This window comes from Mugil cephalus, chromosome 22 (genome assembly GCF_022458985.1).
Source record: "Mugil cephalus isolate CIBA_MC_2020 chromosome 22, CIBA_Mcephalus_1.1, whole genome shotgun sequence".
Classification (NCBI taxonomy): domain Eukaryota; kingdom Metazoa; phylum Chordata; class Actinopteri; order Mugiliformes; family Mugilidae; genus Mugil; species Mugil cephalus.
In genome coordinates, this window is record NC_061791.1 from 16,253,096 (window position 1) to 16,272,545 (window position 19,450).

Consider the following 19,450-nt stretch of genomic DNA (forward strand, 5'->3'; position numbering starts at 1 on the left):
CTCTAAAAGACTGGAGCAGAGTTGAAGTTTAAATGAGAACATCAGAGCTGATTAAAACTAGTTTGACTAGTTGTTGTTAGATCCAGCCTGTTTTCTCCAGTGAAATTATAATCCCAGCTCTGAAGAAGCTACTTGGATGAGTGGTGAAACATCACCAAGAAACTCTACGCATATTGTTTTTCCAATGTCCCGGATAGCTGAGAACCTTGATAGATTTTCTTAATGTAAAATGAAATAAATGCATTAAAAACATACATGTCTAGAGAGGTCTGTCACTGTATCATGATAATAACAATAATGCATCATGGTCCTAATTATTGTTGGAGTATTTACTACCAAATAACTCATGTGTGAATTAAAATTCAGATCTTGGCCTACCATCAAAACAAAACAGGTCCACAAGATCCAACACAATCGTCACTGTATCAGCAAAGCACAAACCTTTCGACCTCAAGTCAACTCATGCTCATGGTATGCACAAACTCAAACAACAGTGATCATTAGATTATCTAATTTGTTGCGACAAAACAGAGTAGTAATCATGGATGCAGAGGTGGAAACTGTGCTCTCTGTCTGTCTTGAGTGAATTACCTGCTCTCGTACTTCATTCCTGCCAGTTTGTTAAAAGCTCCTAAGATAATTTATGACGCCATTTTTTTTTAACATTAACTTGATCAAAAATTGTGAAGATGCATTGCAGTCATTATGAGCACATTTTGGTGATAAACCTTGATTCCAGTAGAGCCTTCGACAAGCATCGTCTTCTCAGTCCTTTAACACCCCAGGTCTCCACACAATCCTAGACTGAGGTTTCTGATTTTTAAATTTAAAGAGACATAGCTCTGTCTTTGTACTTGGGGTCACAAACATTAGATCAAAGATAAATTTAATAGGATAGAACACACAAGATAAAATTCCCCCCTATAGTTTTTGTTACTTTTTGAGGCACATTTCCATTTGAAACACTGAATAATTTAGTTTGTTGTGGTGGGACACACTTTTATATTGAAGAACAGTGATCCTGCTCTTGATCTGTTGAGATCTAATCCAATTATTTTCACATTCTTTGGAAAAGAGCATCTCCAGATCCTCTGTTTGAGTATCTAGATATTTGTAACACAAAACCAAACAGGTTCATTCTAATCTGAAGAAACACAGCATCACCACAATTCAAAAATAACAAGTGAATTCATTAAAGACTGTTTTAATTTTCAATGGCAACGGTTCCGTTAATATATAAATACACTTCCAGCTCAAAGACTTAACGATTCAACGACTGTGCCCTTATCCGTGTGCGTGCGCATGTGTCTCTTCAGCCTCGTGGACGTGGAGAAGCCCTTCTTACAGAACAGGCAGCCGTGCGGCTTTTCTCCTGTGTGCGTCCGGACGTGCATGTTGAGGTCCGAGGAGCACCTGAACCTCCTCTCACAGTAGGAGCAGGGATACGGCCGTTCGCCCGTGTGGATGCGCCTGTGGAGGAGCAGCTCGCCGGACGTGAGGAAGGTCTTCCCGCACTGGGGGCAGCGATGGGGTCGCTCCCCCGTGTGGGTGAGATTGTGCCGCACGAGCGAGGTGGACTTGGCGAACCTTTTCAAACAGCAGGCGCACGCGAAGGGACGCTCGCCCGTGTGCGTGTTCAGGTGTTCGCTCTGGGCGCGCTTGGTTTTGAAGCTCTTGGGGCACTGAGGACAGCTGAAGGGTCTGGAGTTGCTGTGGCTGCGCTGGTGCCTCACCAGCTCTCCGTGTGTGAGGAACGCCTTCTCGCAGGCGGGGCAGGGGTACGGCCTCTCGCCCGTGTGGACCCTCTCGTGGCGCGTGAGGCTTGCCAGCTGGGCGAAGCATTTCTCGCAGTACGAGCACCGGTGAGGCCGCTGGCCGTTGTGAGTCAGCAGGTGCCTGTTGAGGATCTGGGGCTGCGTGAAGCTCTTGCCACACTCCGTGCAGGGGTACGGCCGCTCCCTCGTGTGGATCTGCCGGTGCTTGTTGAGAAGCCACACGTGTGTGAAGCTTTTGCCACACTCGCAGGCAAACGGTCGCTCACCTGTGTGTTTCATCTGGTGCCTCTGGAGGTCCGACGCCCGGCTGTAGATCTTGTCGCACGAAGAGCATTTGTACTGGCGCCTCACCACGTGCGTCTGCCTGTGCCTCAGTCGGTCCAGGATGCTGCCGAAGCTGTCGCCGCACTTCTGGCACTTGTACCGACCGCCCCCTTCCTCCGACGCCTCTTCCGCCACCACCACCTCCGTCGACACGTCCAGAGGAGGGTTACAGATCTGGCCGCACCCGGTTCGTTCCAAGTGCAGATTGAGCAGCCCCATCTGGGTGAAGCGCTTCCCGCACTGGGAGCAGAGGAAGGGCCGCTCTCCTGTGTGGATGCGCTGGTGTCTGGTCAGATCCCATGAGTTCTTGAAGCCCTTGTGACATTCCTCACAGGTGTAGGGGCGCTCGCCCGTGTGTGTCCGCTGGTGGCGAGTCACGTCTGAGGCACGCGTGAATGTCTTGCCGCACTCCTGGCACGTGTGCGGGTCGGGTCGGTCGTGGATGGGGAAGGGCTGCGGGAACTGAGGACGCTGGAGCCTCTTCTTGGGGGCCTCGGGCTCGGGCTCGGCAGCCCCCTGGAGCTTGCTGTACTGTTCAGGGTGACTGCGCTCGATGTGCTGCAGCAGGTAGGACTCCTGCATGTGGAAGAACGGACACTCGGAGCAGGCGAAGACCTGGGTGGACATCTCCACCGTGGTGCCTGTGTAGAACAAACACAACAAGCAGCTGTTTAATGCTTTCTTCAGACAAGGAAAATAATAATTAGCGTTGCACCTGAACACTGAAATTCCCTTTCGCTTTCAACGTTGATGGGTTCACATACCCAGGTGATTCTATGGTTTTCTGGCCTGTGCATCTGGCTCCTAGTGCCCTCCTCTTCCATATTGGCTGAATATCTCCATCCGCACACGAATACTTAAAAGACAGCCGGGAAACTACTAAATATTTTCATTGGCATGTCTGAACACTACTTGTTAACCAGGGGGAAAGGGTGTTAATTTCTTTCTCTGGGCACTGTGATAATAATAACAGTAACAGGTAGTAAAAAAGCAAAACAGTAAAACATAAAAATACAGTTAAAAACTTTGAAACGAGGAAAGGCGCTCTTTAATAAGTATGTTTGAAGTGGAGATCTGAGCTGTGCTGATGTCCTCAGGCAGATCATTCCATTCCCTGACAACACCCTTCAGTTTTTAGACAGGCCCCTGGAAGAGGCAGCAGACTTCAAAGGTACGAGCTGGGCTCTATGGAGCTAAAAGGTCAGTAATATAACGGCTAGACATGAGACATTGTTTGTTTATGCCACCTATAGGAAATTTCCATGTCACCGTAGCGCAGAATTTGCCGACAATATACATATATACAAATACTAATAAATTTGACAGGAAAAATAAAGAAAAACTGAAATAAAAAATACATTGTGTAGCGTCATGATAATTAAAATTGCCAAAATTGGTAAATACTTGCTAATTATGCAAAATAAGGCAGCGCAAAAGCAGATTTATTACTGCAAAAAAATAACTGTAAAAACCAAAATGGAGCCAAGTCTAGGGAGCAGGTTATTGTTGACTCAGGCTGATCAGTAAGATCTTATGATCAAATGTAAAACATACTGCCAACTCTGGAGTGATACGATCCCTTTTCCTGGTTCTGGTTAAGAGCCTGGCAGCTGAATTTTGGACCGCCCGAAGTCCCGTGATTGACTCATATTTCAAACAGGGGAAAAGGCCGTTGCAATAATCCAGACGCAATTAAATAAAAGCATGTAAAACAGTCTTAAAAGATAAAATGTTCCAGATTTGGAAATGAGATGGTGAAAACAAGTCTGGACTGGCTGAGTAATGTGGGACTCAAAGCTTAGGTCAGAGTCGAATCAAACATTAAGGTTTTTCACAACAGGTCTGATGTTGCTGCAGAGGGAACCACTGCTGTGGTTCACTCACAAGCATTTCAGTTTTGTCTGAGTTCGACTGCAGAAGTTGTTACTCATCCACTTTTTAACGCCGTGGAGGCAGCTGCTTAATGCACCCAGATTTCCAGGTAGATCCGAGTGTCAGCAGCCCTAGAACGGACCCCTGAGGCACACCGTGCCTCAAATTACCTACAGATGATTTAAAATTATTCACAGAAAAATGAAACCTTCTATCTGATAAGTACTGGGTAAGAATAGTTCTTTCTTAAAATCTGGTATCAGTTTAGGAGGCACTTTAAATTTAAGTCAGCATCTACTTTAACTCCTTTACTAAAAAATCATTTATTTCGACCTCCACTTACAGATCCAACTTTCCTAGCATGGCATAATAAAGGCCTGAAATGTTTTAAAGACTTTTACAAGGATGGTATTTTTCGCAGCTTTACAGATCTCTCAGGAGAATTTCATCTCCCACCTTCTCATCTTTTCTGATGCTTTCAAATTAGACACTGCGCTAAAACTTTGTTTCCTCTTTTCCCCTCCTCATCACCAATTTAACAGTGGGAGGAAGTGTTAAACCACGACCCACTTAAAAAATCACTTATCTCTAAAGTTTATAATGAACTTCTGTCTTTTGATTGCTCACCAGTTACTAAAGTTAAGGCTGCCTGAGACGAGGACCTGGACTTAAACTTGCAGGATGACTGGTGGGACACTGCTCTTAAGACAATTCATACAAGCTCATTCTGTGCCTGTCTCGCACTTATACAGTTTAAAGTACTGTTTAGAGTCCATTTTTCTAAAGCTTGACTGTCACAAATCTATCCCAGTATCGCAGACAAATGCGACAACTGTTATGCCTCACCCTGCAGTTTAACCCATATGTTCTATTCTTGTCCACTACTTTCTCACTTCTGGTTGATTTACTTTGATACCATGTCAAAAATACTCTCTGTGGTCATAAAAGTCTCCCCCCACATTGCCCAAATACCTCTAATCGATTAGATATTTCAGCATTTACTTCATTACTGGTAAGACGCCACCTTCTTCTGCACTGGAAGTCGACTAAAGCTCCCTCTAGCACCCAGTGGCTCACTGACACCATGTCTTTTCTGAAGCTGGAAAAGATCAGATTTTCAGTGAAAGGCAATTCTGATATATTTTATAACAAATGGCTTCCCTTTCTTACATTCTTCCATTCTCTATTTTTTGTGGGCTTTATTTATACTGTGCAGCCTTAATACTTAATTATTGCATAAAGAAATGTATTAAAGTTATTTAATTGTTACTATTACTATTATTTTTAACTATTATTATTATTATTATTATTATTATTTATTTATTTATTTATTTATCGAGTTGTGTGGTGTACTGTTCATGCCACCTTCCTGTTGTCTTCAAATTAAGAAAAACACCCTAGGAGGTAGACTGTATGCCTTGTTCTTAATTCTTCGAGATGCACGATATTTCTATGGTATCAATATGTGATGTTACTTGTTATACAGAGATGATGTGATACCCACATGGATATACATTTCTGTTGTAATGTGCATTACCTCCTAATAAAAATATTAATAAATATTATATTTATTAAAAAAAAGAAAGAAAAAAAGAATAGTTCTTTCTTCCAGCAAACATCTCAGTGAAACTCAGGCTGAGACACAGGCAAAGCTTCCAACATATCTGATGCGAACAAGAATCCTTCCTAAACTACGCCGTCATCATCCCTTCAGTTTGGCCACGTGCCTGTGCAAGATGGGTACTCTCCACCTCTGACCGCAGCCCATTTTGAAATGCTCTCACCTGTAATTATGAGCTCACCTGCAGACTTTCATTATATATACCAGCAGCAGCAGACTTTGCGGCTTTAACTTTCTAACGTGAGCAACTTGCCGAGTTTACCTTGTGCGCCGAGGTGCTTGAGGCTTTTGTGGTGCTGCAGCAGAGACGTCAGGTCGTCAGGAGTGGAGAGCGCCTGCAAGCAGTCCTTCAGTACGGAGGGGGCAGAGGTCAGCCATGAAACAGCCTGTTTATAGATGAAAGATAATTCGTCAGCCACAATGAAATGCTTTAAATTCCTACACGATCATCAAGGCAGTTCACGTGACAACATAAAGTTTCACATGAGGGACAATAATCATTAAACCAGCTTAAGTGATCCACTACTAGTACAGCTAGCAGTGTTTAAAAGATCTTGTATTATACACTTAAAGCAGTATTTCTTTATCACCATGATGGACTACATCCATCTAGTAGATGTTGATGTGCTTTCTTCCAGGCAGATGTGATGCCAGCTCCTACCTGACCGAGGTCTGGTACCGGCAGGAGTCTTTCCAGTTTGGAAAGAAACTCCCACACGAGAAGCTGCATGTCAGTGTCATAGTTGGGACCGTATTCTGTTGGAAACACCTCCTGGGAAGCACAAAGGTTAACAATTACCTAGAACCCCCAACTGCAAAAAGACGTCACTACCGGAAAAACAACCAAGTGTGTGAATATAAGTCTCTTAAAGAGTCAGTTGAGCTAGGGGAGGAGGTTGTGGGAAGGTCCTTGCCTGGTAAAAATGTTGCCTCTCTGCTGGGTCATTCAGCAGTGTTTGGGTTAGCTCCACAAAAATGGTTTCCTCTGCATCCACCTCTGCGTCCCCACTCTGAAGGGACCACGATCACATAAACACTCCATCTGATAAATAATTAATATGAAACCGGCATAGTGACATTGCTCCGATATGTTATCAGCTCTCTCTCACTCACTCCTGTGTATCCTGACGGGCGTATTCGCTCCAGGTGAGGCTGAACACACAAGACGTTGGCCGTTTCCTCATTTCTGCACAACTCCAGAATGATCTGAAAAGAATAGGGACTCAGCTAATCGTATCACTGAAGCGTGAACATTCTCCACACTATGCAGGTGACACTCCCCCACCACACCTTCGCTCGCAGCCGGAGGAGCAGCTTTCCCCGTTGCTTGGGGCTGAGCAGGTCTGGGACCGTGGCCGTCACCAGCGACACGAACTCATCAAGCTTCTCGTAGTCGAGAACGTCCCTCCGCTGAGCCACCTGCCACATCGCCGCAGAGAGCAGCCGCAGAGGGGGGATCAGCAGCCTTAGGGACGACAACGGCAGGAATATATCTGCATAAAGGCAGACGGGCGGCGGACAGGGTTAATGGCATGTCTTTTTGGACGGACCAATGAAATCAAAGAATAATCTGTTATAATAGAAGCTGGTTAATAAGTCCATGCGTGCTAAGTGTGGTCAGCAGTGACTCACAACTGGGGATTGTTTTAAGAATTAAGAAAAGCATACATTGAAAAAAATGAGATAACCTTCACTCACTGGCCAGTTCATTAAGTACGCCTGATCAGCTGTTTGATAACGCATACCTTAACTGACTGATCTAATCAGTCAGTCAAGTGGTATGTTTGTAGGTGCAGCACAGGCTGCTCCTCTGGGATTGGCCTTTCTGAGAAAGGCGAAAGTAGCACAAGTAACGTACTCCACTGATATTCCTAGTAAAAGAGGAGCTGCAGGTGACAAGATAAATACTATTAAAAAAGACATTAGAGTATGGAGACAGTTTTCTTGTCACCCATACCTGATTTTAAAACGTTAAGCGTTCAAAAACGCCCTAAAAATAGCATGCCAACATTTCTTTTTCCACTTTTGTTTATAACATAAATCATTTAATCCACCTCCGTACTAATCATAAATACCTGAAGTTAGATTCTTTTATGACTTTTAACCCTTTATATGCCAGTGTTTGAAAAATACACACACACAAAATTGAAACATTTCAGTTAAAATCTAAATGAAAAGTAGATTTTTTTTGTGTGTATTGCCCGATTTTCAAAAAAAAAAAAAAAAAAAAAAAATCTGTGTATTTGTATCTGTGTGTTGTATCATTAAGAGACAAAAGCATCCTTTTCAAAAATGCCCTAAAAAAACAGCACCATTATATAATGGTGCTGTTTTTTTAGATGCCAGTGTTTGTGACGGCATCACAAATTTTTCATAAAAACAAAACAAAAAAGAATAATCTAATCTAAACGCAAAGTGAATTATTTTTTTGTGTAGCGTCGGATTAAAACAAGTTATCAAAAAAAAAAAAAAAAAAAAGGTAAAGGACCCTCATGTCCTCGGGGCACGATGTTTAATATTACCATTAATAATTAAGGCTGAGCTACGTTAGCATTTTCAACACATAAAAACACCAGAGTTTAAATTAACATGCGCAGTAAAGGCCACATTAAGCCACTGAAAGTTTTGGTGGTGTTTACATTGAGTTAGCTGCTGAGGCTACGAGCTAACGCAGAGTTCTCCTCTGCGGTAACGTTAGAAAGACGGGACCGTTAAAAACTCCGGTAAAACGGACCTGTGTTTTCCACTTGACAGGAGCTTTCCATAACGGAGGAAGTGCAAAGTCACTCCTGGAAACCTCGAACAAATGGAAGTGGCGAACGAACGAAGGGAAAACATCTGCTTGGTAGCGGCTCGATAAGGAGGAAACACGTGAAGCAGTCTCTCCGAAATAAAAGTCCTCATTTCCTAATCATTGTAATAAAGAAGTTGATTTCATAGTGTGAATTTAAAGGCTTGTAAATGTTTGTGGACACAACATAAAACCATTTTTGATAAACCATTAACCGACTTCAAGACGTGCAGATTAATATAAAAGTAAAAATGTTTTTAGTCAGTGATGATGACGAAACACTTACGTAACCTAGTCCTCTGACTAAAACAGGCATCAGTTAAACAATACAATTATCTGTGGGTTATTCAAAAAAAACAACAAAAAACAACACACTACATGCCATAATCTTCATGAAGCTGAGATTTAGTGCAGGAACATTAGAGTACAATGCATCTGTTTTCACCAGTGTTCCTAATGAACTGGCACGCAAACGTAGACAAATGATGATACTCAGTAAGTAAAAACAAAAGGTCAGCATTAGGAGTTAAATAAACACTTTATTTGCAGTATGTTTTATGTGCAAATCACCAAGACTTTAGTGTGCTGCACTTCCACCACAGCGGCACATTTTCCTCTTTGGTGTGCAAGTACAATCTTCTCCGGCCCTCATACCAACTCATCAGAAAAGCTTATTACAACAAACATTTCCAGATGTAACAATGTTTTTTCCAGGGCTTAGTAGTTGGTCACATCAACATGGAAACATAAAATCAGAACACTTAAAATAAAAGCTATACAATTGTCAGAAACACTGAGTAGATCTGATGCACTGGGGAACATTTTCAGTTGCAAGACTTAAATAGTGTCTTAGTGATTTTACGATTAAAACATTTTATAAGCCTTGACGGCACAATTGTTTCCGAGAAGAAAAATATTTTGAAATTTGTTCCTTCCCAGCAGCAAAGACATGAATCCACCCATACAGGAAGACAATCCGCATCTACTGGTTACAGGTCACAGCAGGAAGGAGTTCTGTGGGTCAGATGTGTTTTTTTTTTTTTTAAGGCATCGAGTGTGTAAAAGTTGTGTCTGTGTGGTCCAATCCACGGAAACTTTGGAGATGGGGTATCCAGTAATGAGGTGTTAAATTCAGTCAAAGCTGGGTTAGCATTCCTGGCAGCAGGGCAGGACCAGCGCTCCATGTCTTCAAGCTCCCAAGTCCAGGGGCCAGACCTTTAACAAAGACAAGTACTTTAAAAACAAACGAATAACTAAAACGAAAGACAACAGAGAGAAATGCTCTGAAATGAAATGAGGTAATTTCAGATGGAAATCATGAACCAAAAATTCACAGAGGGAATTAATAAGAGAACCGACAGATCTACACAGCGCCCCCTGGACACTGTCGAATTTGAGTGAGGTGACTTGGAAAGCACAGGACCCTACACACCACCAGTTCCCACCACCACCCACATGTCTCTCTTCCTCTGTCCATCCTTCCACATCTTCTGTCCATTGTTGTCCACCTCTATTCACCGAGGTGTAGCACTGCCCTCCCTGCCACACAAGGTCACTCCACTTAAGATCAACAGAGCAGCTCCCAGGGAGTGCCGCTGATGGTCACACGCACTGAAGTAATAACGTTCAGCTGCTAGAATCCAACTGCAGGAAACTCATATAATGTTAATGTTTAACTATGTAGACAAATGCAGACAAAAAAAGCTCAAATAAACGAAAATCTTATCAATGCCCATTATTACAGTCCTGGAGTGGACATCATGGCATGGGCTCAGGAACATTTCTGAACACCAGTAGTCAGTGAACACAGACAGTCGTGGTTAAATCAGCTCTGGGTCCTTCCACCTACAGAAGCTCTCTGATGACTCTTCAGTGGTAGGACGTATTAGAGGACACTTATTTTGAACTTTGTGGAGTGTTTCCAGGCAAACCACCTACTCCTGAACGCGTGTCTTTCTACCAGTCTGTTGTAGCGAGTGCCCTGTACTTCACTGTGGTTTGTTGGGAGAGAAGTACCAGCAAAAAAGACATCAGTAGGATCAAGAAATTGATCCACAAGGCTGGACATGTGACCGGTAGTTGGTTGGAGACGTTTGTCTCAGTGAGGGACAGGAGGACGCTGGATAAACTGCTCTCCATCATGGACAATCCATCCCATTCACTACACCAAACACACAGAGGAGCTCATTCTCCAGCAGATGGATTCAGCTCCGATCCCGATAGTAAACGCTACAGAACTTCTGTTACACTGAACTCCATCCAGCTGTATGCTAATATTACCAATTCATTTCCCTCGTGAATTAAAGTCTATCTAAGTCCAAGCTTTCAGAAATCATGGCTACTGCATTTTTTTCTGATAAAGCAAGACATAAAAAGGCAAAGGAATTTGCCACTACCTTTTCATCTTATCGAACAGTACAAGCATCTACATTGTAAGTGTGTCTCTGTTTGACGACCTCACTGTTTAAATATTTGAACGAGCAGCAGCAAAGAAAGGGCAGGAGCAGGGGTCAAGCTGAACAAGCGGTGCGAACTTTAACTGAAAACACAATTAACTGTCCTCAGCAACACTCGTAAAACTAACGTATTAAAATCGTTGTCAAAGTCCCCTCATTAAAATTTCTCCTGGCTGAGATATGTATGAGACCAGCTAGTTAACCAGTTCAGCAACTTCCGTAGCCGCCCTCTTTTAGCTAGAAACTTCTCCGTTACGCGCAACTTACCTCTTTAGGGAATCATAAAATATATGAAGAGGAATAAGGCGAGGTCAAAGAACACGAAGACCCAAAAGTCAAACCAGTAGGAGTGTTTCGGTAAGTCGCACGGAGCTCCTGTAGATTTATACATTTTGAAGTTTTCTCGCCCGGTCGCGTGAGGAGCCGAGCCGGTGGGCGCCATGTTTACTGGAGCTACAGCCGCGCGCATCCCGGATATCCGATTGGCCTTCAAGATAAAACACCCAGACTTTAATGTGAAATGAATAGTCGCCGATAGTATTTGGTCTTCCTTACTCTAAATAATGACTCCATTGACTATTGTATAATATTTATTTATTTATTATATCATATTAGAATAAAATCATCTGTTTTGATGCGTTTCACTGCCATCATGAATTTTGTCACAGTCAGATTTAAAATTAGTAGAAAAACATCAAATAAATAAAGTCCCACTTTAGATGTTGCATGGCTCTGCTCATACTAAAATTCCAGTTTCCTGTCACATCCAAATAAATAATTAATTGTTTAATTAACCGTATTGATCATGTATTTAATTATATAAATGCTTAGCTGCCAGGTTACTCAAGCCCTGTTTTGTTTTCTTTATGCGTCCCTTCACCTTTGTTCAACTTACAGCTCGATCTTCAAATGAAATATTAGCATTTAGTGTCTCATTTTATCAGATATTAAAAAATATCTTAAAATTACTATTATATTTAAAAGTAATTTTTTTTCTTTCACTAGATATTACTTTTAATTAGGTCGTGTATTTGCTTACTCCATGCAAGAAAAACATAAAAACAAACATACAAACAAAATAGTCTCAACACGTTGTTCGCTTGTGTGACACCAAATACCATTTATTAGGGCTTTACAAAGACTACAAAATCCTCCAGATGAGTTAAATCACTGTCTCTCTCTATTTACAAGATATGTTACATACAAATGTACAAAATATAAAACATTTAAGGACAAATGTTTCACTCGAAAAGAAGAAAACTCTCTCTCAAACCAGAGTAAATGCTATGGTTTCCAAACTGAGATGTAACTTCAAAGTGTAAGTGAGAGAAATCACCAGTTGATCATCAGCAATATGGTGTACACTGACAACGGTGTCAAAGCGCTGCTCGGGATTCAACGGCCTACCAGAGGAGTGTTTGATACAAGGGTGTAAGTCTAGGTGGGGAGCCACCTGTAACCATGGTAACTACCCCCTTGGCATGCAACTACAGCACTCTCACAGCAGACATATTTGTGAGGCCGTAAATATGCCCAAACCTTCTGAGGCTTGGCTTCGGAGACACGCGTGAAGCTGAACACAGGTAGGATTGTAGAAGATAGGATTGTCCTGAGGTTGTGACGACATGACTTGTTGGTCTCCGATGGTTTTTTTTTTTTACTGACCACTAGCACCTGTTGGTTGTTGGTAAATGTTTACAGTACGGTGTCAGGTCAGCTTCGGTGCCTCGGACAGCTGGCAAGCCTAACGTGGCGGTAAGGTGGGGTTAAAATGTCCAGAGCTGGAAGTGCTTCTAAGGAACGACAGGCAGAGAGGTCCAGAGAATATTATGGCAGGATGAGGAGGAATACTGGAGAAGTGCCTTCTTTTTTTTTTTCTCTGTTTGTTTTTGATTTTATGCAGTAAGAAAAAAAAAACCAACAACAAAAAAAAAAGAAAAAACAGCTTCTTACTGTACACCGTACGCCTCCTGCCTCGGCAAAACATCCAGTCACCACAAGACACACACCTGTTTCCGACAGCGTGTTGAGTTTTTGCATTTCATTTTTTTTTTTTTTATATATATCTCTCTGTTTTCAAAGTACAATAATTTACTCAGCGGGTTAAGCATATTGTAACATCAACAGGGCAGAATGCATCTTTGATTCACTGTGCAAGACTTAAGTATTTACAACCCACCCCGACCTCAAAGTGTGCAAAACCAACCCACTCGTTAAACAAAGAGAGGACAATCAAAATTCAGAATGGCTTCCGTCCAATACACGCATACGATAAAGGTAAAGGTCTCTTCTCAATGCATCCCCTTTAAAAAGCTTCAAAACATGCTCATCGGGCTAGAAAACCCGAAACAGTTTGGTTGTGCTCCTGTCGTTTCAAGTGAGCCCAGCTCAACTGGGCGCGAAAACAACAACTAAAAAATACCCCACCCCTTTTATTATTATTATTATCATTATTATTATTATTATTTTTACAATATTGGTCAGTTTCAAATCAAAATACAGCATCAACTCTTTTATACTTTAACTGTCAGAAAGAAATAAAGGGTGATTCAGATGAGAAGAAGGAGGGACGACAAACAGCAGTGTCCGTCTTTCCGACTACAAGCAGCATCTTTGACGTAGCAGGAAGCAGATGACGCCGACGCCGACGTCTCTTTTCTCACCGCGGCCAATGGGAGCAGAGGATGCGTCGAGAGCGTTTGCACATTTAAGGCAAGTGAGAAAGCACCAGTAATCACTGTTCCCTCGTTCTGCTCCCTGGCTCACCTGGATAGCTCTTACGTGGACGGGCACCTCAAGGACAGAGAACGACAAAGTCTAATGAGGACCAGAAAGCGCTGGAACAGTCTGATTCGCTCATTTCACTATTACTGATATTCTGGTTTAAGTCAGCTTGGTGCTTTCCCTTCACCTTCGGGGTTCCCCTGTTGCAGTGAACCGTGGAGGGGGGGAGTTCTCCGTGCAGCTTAAAGCAAATGCCAAAGACGGTGGCAGCCCCTGCGGTGACCTACAGAGGGCGCTGCCTGCTGATGTCACGGCGCATTCAAAGCTCAGTGAGTGACAACGCTGCGTGGAAGGCCGCAGGGAAACGCAGTCTAAGTCTACAGCCGTGGTCAGCGCCCGCGGTGCGACGTGAACTCTGCGGGCGTGAGCGTCTGGCAGTCGAATCAAAGGGAAACGTTGGCACTTTTCCGCTTTTTCTCTTCACAGTAGCAGCGTGGCAGGACGGCACGCGGACAATGCTCTTTCCTTGTGCTTGTTGTTGGCATCGAGGTGGGTTGGTGGGTGTGGGGGTGGGGGTGGGCGACTTGGCAGTGCCTGACACTGAGGGGGAGGCTCAGGGCAGGAGACCAGCACCACGAGGCTCAACTCACGACTGAGCTGAGGGCAGGAGGTGTGAGCTTCCTAATGATCTATTTGTCTCGATCGTAGTTGGGCTGTAAAGGCCTCTCAAATATAATAGTGGTAAACAGCTAGACCAAAATCTGTGTTTTAGCCCTACGCTCCAAAACAGTACGCCGTGAGGAGCCGCTTTAGTTAACAGCTGCTTTCTGCCTTCATCAGACATTACTGAAACAAAAAAAAAACAATCGAATGGTCTGTGATTTGTTTTAAGCGAACAGAAATCGTGGCCACCAGGGAACATTGCATCACCTGAAAGCGCTCGACAGTCGCCTCCTATCCGCCCCCTCGACATACGGGCTCAGGCCCCGTAGACCGCGGACACGGTGCCTTGCTCGAGGGCCGCCCCTCTAGGCTGGACCGTCGTTTAAATGACGGCTCGGGCCCGTTAAGGTCTCCTCTCGCTGCCTTGCGCGCGAGTGCATGCGTGTCTGTCGAGAAGCACCTCTGTAAACAAGGAAAGACACAAACAACAGAACCTACCGCCCTCCTCCCAAAATGTAAACATCTGAAGATATAACCCAAGATAAAAAAAAAAAAAGGAACTCCAGTTTTGACACGCCAAACTCTGTCTCGTTTTCCGACGCTTCGCAGAACGACGTCTGAAGGTAGGTGGACAGCGTGAAGCGTGGCTCACTGCGACCGAGCGTGATCTGTGGTCAACTTCAGAGGAACTCAAGTCCTTTATCAGATGCATCCCGGGTTATGAAAAGCTGTGTCCTTAAATGTTACACATCCATTAAAAAAAAAAAAAACAACAAAAAAACAACACGTATAACTCTTAATTGTTTTCCTCCGCTGCTCCGCAACACGTAAAATAATCTGATTTAATATTGCACCGTCATCATGTAAAAATAGGCATCTTGTTCCGGGTGGTGTGTGTGTGTGTGTGTCATTCTGGACAATAAATCTTTTCACACGTCATTCATCTGTGAACTATAGGGGTGCCTTGTAGCGATTCAGAAGAGAGGTGGGGAGGGGTTCAGGGAGGATCCGGAGGGTCAGGTGGGGTTCTGCCGGCGCAGCTCCTGGTCTCATAGCGCCGACTCTAGCGAGGAGTCCAGCTGGTCGTCATGGTGACTGGTGCTGTCGCTGTCGCAGCTCTGTGTGCTGGAGTAGTTGGCCGCCTCCTGCAGCCGTAGCAGCATGTTCATCTGCAACAGACAGTCAGACGGCGGAGAGAGTTAATCACGGGCTGAGGACGGCCAGCCTCAAACTTTCAGTGACGTTACACACGTATTTCCTTATTTACTGGAAGTAAAACTTAGTGGTGGTGTTGGATGGGATTCTAAATCGAAGGTAATAAAGCAGCAACTGAGTGCGCATTCAAAGCAGACACTGAGGTGGGGAATTACTGCTTTATGCTGACTCCATACAACGGAAAGAGACTCAGAGTAGCTGGTTTCGCCCTTGTTTGCTGTGGTTTTGGTTTCCTCATTAGGTACTCCTGCAAACATTTTAACGAAAGGGGGGAAAAGCGGCGCCTAAAGTACCTCTGTGCGATGACTCACCGCCAACTCTGTTTTCCGTTTCCACGTTCTAGAAAGCAACTTCTAAAACCACCGCGCCGAAACCGTCAAACCTTTCATCCCCGCGGCAGGACTAACCGTCTGAATAATACCGCCGCGCCGCCTCAGGTGTTCCTAAAATGAGCCGTGGTGCACCTGCGTTCAGGCCGGCCGCGCCTGGACAGCACTAATGCGCAAAAAAACGCACACACTCACTAAATCAAGCCTGTTTTAATGGATGGCTACCCTTTAATTCCTCCTGAGCTGCAATAACCCACCAAATGGAAATTAATTCTCCCTCTCTCTGCAGCCATTCGCCTCCCCTCAGTGGTCCACTCTCAAGTGTGTGTGGTCTTGTTTTTATTAAATTGTGGGGGCCAGTTTTTAATGAAACAGCAATGTAACCTTAGTTATTGCATACATCTTAACACACTAGTTTATGCTGTGTATTAGGTTTTCAGGAGTTATCTATGACCCCTTTAGTCTGAGGCAACAGGCGTTGCATTATCTCAAAGGAAGGTCCTCATGATGACAGAAACACACATATCTGCCTCTGGGAAGTGTGTGCCATGTTAACACGCAGCTCGCTCACCAGCGGGTCTCCCTCCGTGTCGCTCTGAGACACCTGCTTGGACGAGGCGCCCTCCTTCGACGAGCTGTAGCCGTCGTATCCCACGTCCTCCGGCCTCAGCTGGAGCAGCGACTGGCCGTCCTGCTGCAGCGCGGCGGCGTTCCACGGGTACGTGTCGTTCACCCACTTGGACGGGTCCTCCCACGCGGCCCTTTTGCCGTACAGCTGCGGGAGCGGCCACGGAAACAGAAAGACTTGCGTTTATTTGTGTAACTGTGTACAACTGTTATCTTATATTAGTGAGAATGTAAAGTCACACTGACTAAGTGCAGTGACTTGTCGAGATCGTCGCTGTTTTTATTCATATGTATTTGCGGCAACATGCAAGAGTGGTGCAAGTTTATATAAAAATCAGAGACTTAAATACGCCTTAGCAAAATGAGAGATGAGTAACTCTAGCTAGCAACCATTCTGAGTGCATGTGGGGCTGATCAGTTTTATCTGTAAGAAAGTATTCTATATCTTTTGTTAAAAAATATTCAGTGAAAAATGCCAGAAAATGGAAATACTGCAGATGTAGGAAATGTAAGAATTTTGTCATAATGTTTTCTCTGCTCTGTGATGTTGGCAAAGACAACAATTCAGTTCCTGGATTTTTTACTCCCAGAAACTACTGTCAACTACTGAAAAGTTCATTAGTCCGATGGCCTATGAATGACTGTATAACCGCTTGTTCCACTTTAGCCCAGTAGGTGGCAGCAATGCAGAGACCACACAACAGCTACAGCACCATTGCTAGCAGGAGATACGGCAGTAAGTCTACTGCTTTGCAAATTGAAAGTAAGCAACTGCTCAAAGTAAGCAAATTTTACAAGCAACTGCAGAGACTGATCATGATGCAACAGGCTGCAAGTACTGGACCAATCGGAACTGGACAAAGGTTGTGAACTTTTGAAAAGCACTGCACCCCTGACAAAGATGTATGTGAGGTGTACATAATTTCTTTAGGGTTCTTCTTCTGTCCTGCGCTTATACTCTGCATCGATAACTGAGAACTCAGAATTGAAGTAGCAGGAATGACCCATAAAAATCTGATTGGCGGGTACATTTTCAAATTGCACTCGTAACTTTAGCATTCAGAAAGTTCACTTCATGTATTGCCGGGATGTACCTGAAGTCCTTCCCTGACAGCCTCTAGCAGGTAGGGCACCAGAGAGTAGTTCCACAGGTCGGTGAACCAAACCCGAGAACCTTCTACATCCATGGGACAGGACAGGAAAAGACGAGGGCCTGTGGGGACAAAAGAGCTCAGAGGATGAGAATCTGTGCGGATGTAAGACACGCACGAAGGTTCAAAGGTGAGGTACTGCTGTAGACAGACAGAGACACCCCAGAGGCTTCAGTGTTAGCTGAATACTACTCTGAGGAGAGTGTGTGTGAACAGACCTATGGTGACATCAGAGGAGCTGTGAGCCTCCAGGAAGCTGTTGAGGTGCTGCCATGTCTTGGGGATCCAGTCGATGATCTTAATCAGGTCATTGCTGCGCATGTTCTTATTGATCTCCGTCTCTATCAGCTTTCGCCGCAGGAAGCGTCCCAGGAAACCTTTGACCGGCTCTGTGTGGTTGGTGCAGAGAACCCACCTACGACGGGGCAGATGTACAGTGGTGAAGCAAAAGCAGAGGGGCTAAAAATGCAGCAAAACTTAGCAAAACAAATCAGATTTTTCATTTACGCATCTCATTTTTAATTGTTGTGGGCGAGGGTTTGGGGCTTAGGGCTTACTGGGTTTGGCACACGATAAGCTTTCCCTAATCACGTTGCATTTGACAAACCATCAACTAGGCAAACATGCCAAGCAGAAATGATCCTTGCTCAGAACATGCTCCACACGCCATTAATCTTCATTTAACCAGGCTAATTATCTGGGAGACGTAATTACAACGCTCCCTGTGGATGCGTGCCTTTAGTCTAAAACATCTGAGACATGATGGAGAGCTGCTATCCAAATCATTATTTAACAGGTGAGATGATGCAAAGTTAAGATATGCCAACTGTGCATTGCATTTAAAACACAACACACAAACAGAGACAAAGCATCAGACGTGTGAACATAAAGTGGTGTCAAACCTGAAGTTGTGGTGTAGCTCAAGGTTGGGAGAGGAGGAAACGCCCTGGTTCATGGTTCCAATGACGTAAGGACTGAACAGAGACAAGAACACATGATTATTCAGTGGTAGATGAAGGCTTGACCGAAAGAAAAACACAAAAATGCTCTTAATGTGTGACGTTGGCATATTTTAAAATGAGCTATGAGACTGTGTTATTGAACTTTTCATAGAATTGTAATTCAACAAATGGAGGTGGTGTGTTAATCAATGTGTCTACGACCACAGGGGCCAGCTGAGGGGGTTCTGACATCTGCTGAGGATGCCTCCTGGGTGCCTCCCCTTGGAGGTTTACCAGGGACGGCCACCTGGGAGGAGATCCTGGGGCAGACCCGGAATTCACTGGAGGGATTATAAATCTCGACTGGCCTGGGAATGCTCAGAGATCCTCCAGGAACAACTGGAATGTGTTGCTAGGCTAGATACGATGGTAAAGTAGGAGCAAACCTCCCTCATGGAGTACAGCTGCTCTTCCCAAACTACCACCTCAAACCCCTTATTTGAATCCAGGTTCTGAGATTAGAGGGTGTTTTATGCTGTAACGTAACGCAACAGTAACGTAATGGCACAATAACCTATAAAAATCTACAAATAACCTTTTGTTTTAGTGCAAAGAACTACAAGTACAATATGAAAATCAACATTTTATGAATAACCTGGATTGTCTTAAGAAAGCTTTGTGCAATTACAGCACATTGCTAGCATCTACAGTTTATTTCTGGGTCCCAGTTTTGTGTTATTTACGCAATGCTTTCAAAGCAGTGGGATCCCTAGTGGCCAGGTTAGGATTAGCAAATACTTTTATAGAAAAATCCAAGAGAGCTGTCCTGTGATAGACTGGCAGCCTGTTTAGGATAGGCAAAACCCCTTAATGACATTTTCTAGGACAAGTTGTTGCAGAAAATATATAAATGAGTGAATTACTGTTATTGAAAATTGGTAGTTAATATCTTCTTTGTCAA

At 44.0% G+C, this 19,450-nt stretch overlaps 2 protein-coding genes across 16 annotated transcripts in view; both read right to left on the minus strand.

Annotated features, from left to right (window-relative positions):
• Positions 1-1,191: 1,191 nt before the first annotated feature.
• On the minus strand, positions 1,192-8,485 carry LOC125000282 (zinc finger protein 260-like). The gene is made up of 7 exons (XM_047575719.1): positions 8,327-8,485; positions 6,883-7,085; positions 6,706-6,798; positions 6,507-6,602; positions 6,254-6,364; positions 5,855-5,978; positions 1,192-2,740 (listed from the first exon to the last, which is right to left on the minus strand). The coding sequence occupies exons 1-7, from the start codon at positions 8,355-8,357 to the stop codon at positions 1,254-1,256; spliced, it is 2,145 nt and encodes a 714-aa protein (XP_047431675.1). The 5' UTR covers positions 8,358-8,485; the 3' UTR covers positions 1,192-1,253.
• A 3,454-nt stretch (positions 8,486-11,939) lies between these two features.
• Positions 11,940-19,450, minus strand: part of nav3 (neuron navigator 3) — a 407,174-nt gene continuing 399,663 nt past the window's right edge. For 14 of the 15 annotated variants that reach the window (XM_047575822.1, XM_047575819.1, XM_047575818.1 and 11 more), the window contains 5 exons: positions 18,451-18,522; positions 17,767-17,963; positions 17,492-17,610; positions 16,342-16,545; positions 11,940-15,395 (listed from right to left, as the gene is read on the minus strand). In XM_047575822.1, coding sequence (XP_047431778.1) covers positions 15,276-15,395; positions 16,342-16,545; positions 17,492-17,610; positions 17,767-17,963; positions 18,451-18,522 — 712 coding nt within the window. In that variant the 3' untranslated portion in view covers positions 11,940-15,275. The remainder of the gene's footprint in view (positions 15,396-16,341; positions 16,546-17,491; positions 17,611-17,766; positions 17,964-18,450; positions 18,523-19,450) is intronic. The other variant, XR_007111316.1, reaches the window with a different exon arrangement.

Excerpts from the sequence above, each read along its gene's own strand:
- LOC125000282 (XM_047575719.1), bottom strand. The coding sequence starts at position 8,357 with ATGGAAAGCTCCTGTCAAGTGGAAAACACAG. Across the intron at positions 6,365-6,506 it reads AGAGGCAACATTTTTACCAG|GAGGTGTTTCCAACAGAATA; the intron begins GCAAGGACCTTC and ends TGTGCTTCCCAG. Across the intron at positions 5,979-6,253 it reads CGGTACCAGACCTCGGTCAG|GCTGTTTCATGGCTGACCTC; the intron begins GTAGGAGCTGGC and ends ATCTATAAACAG.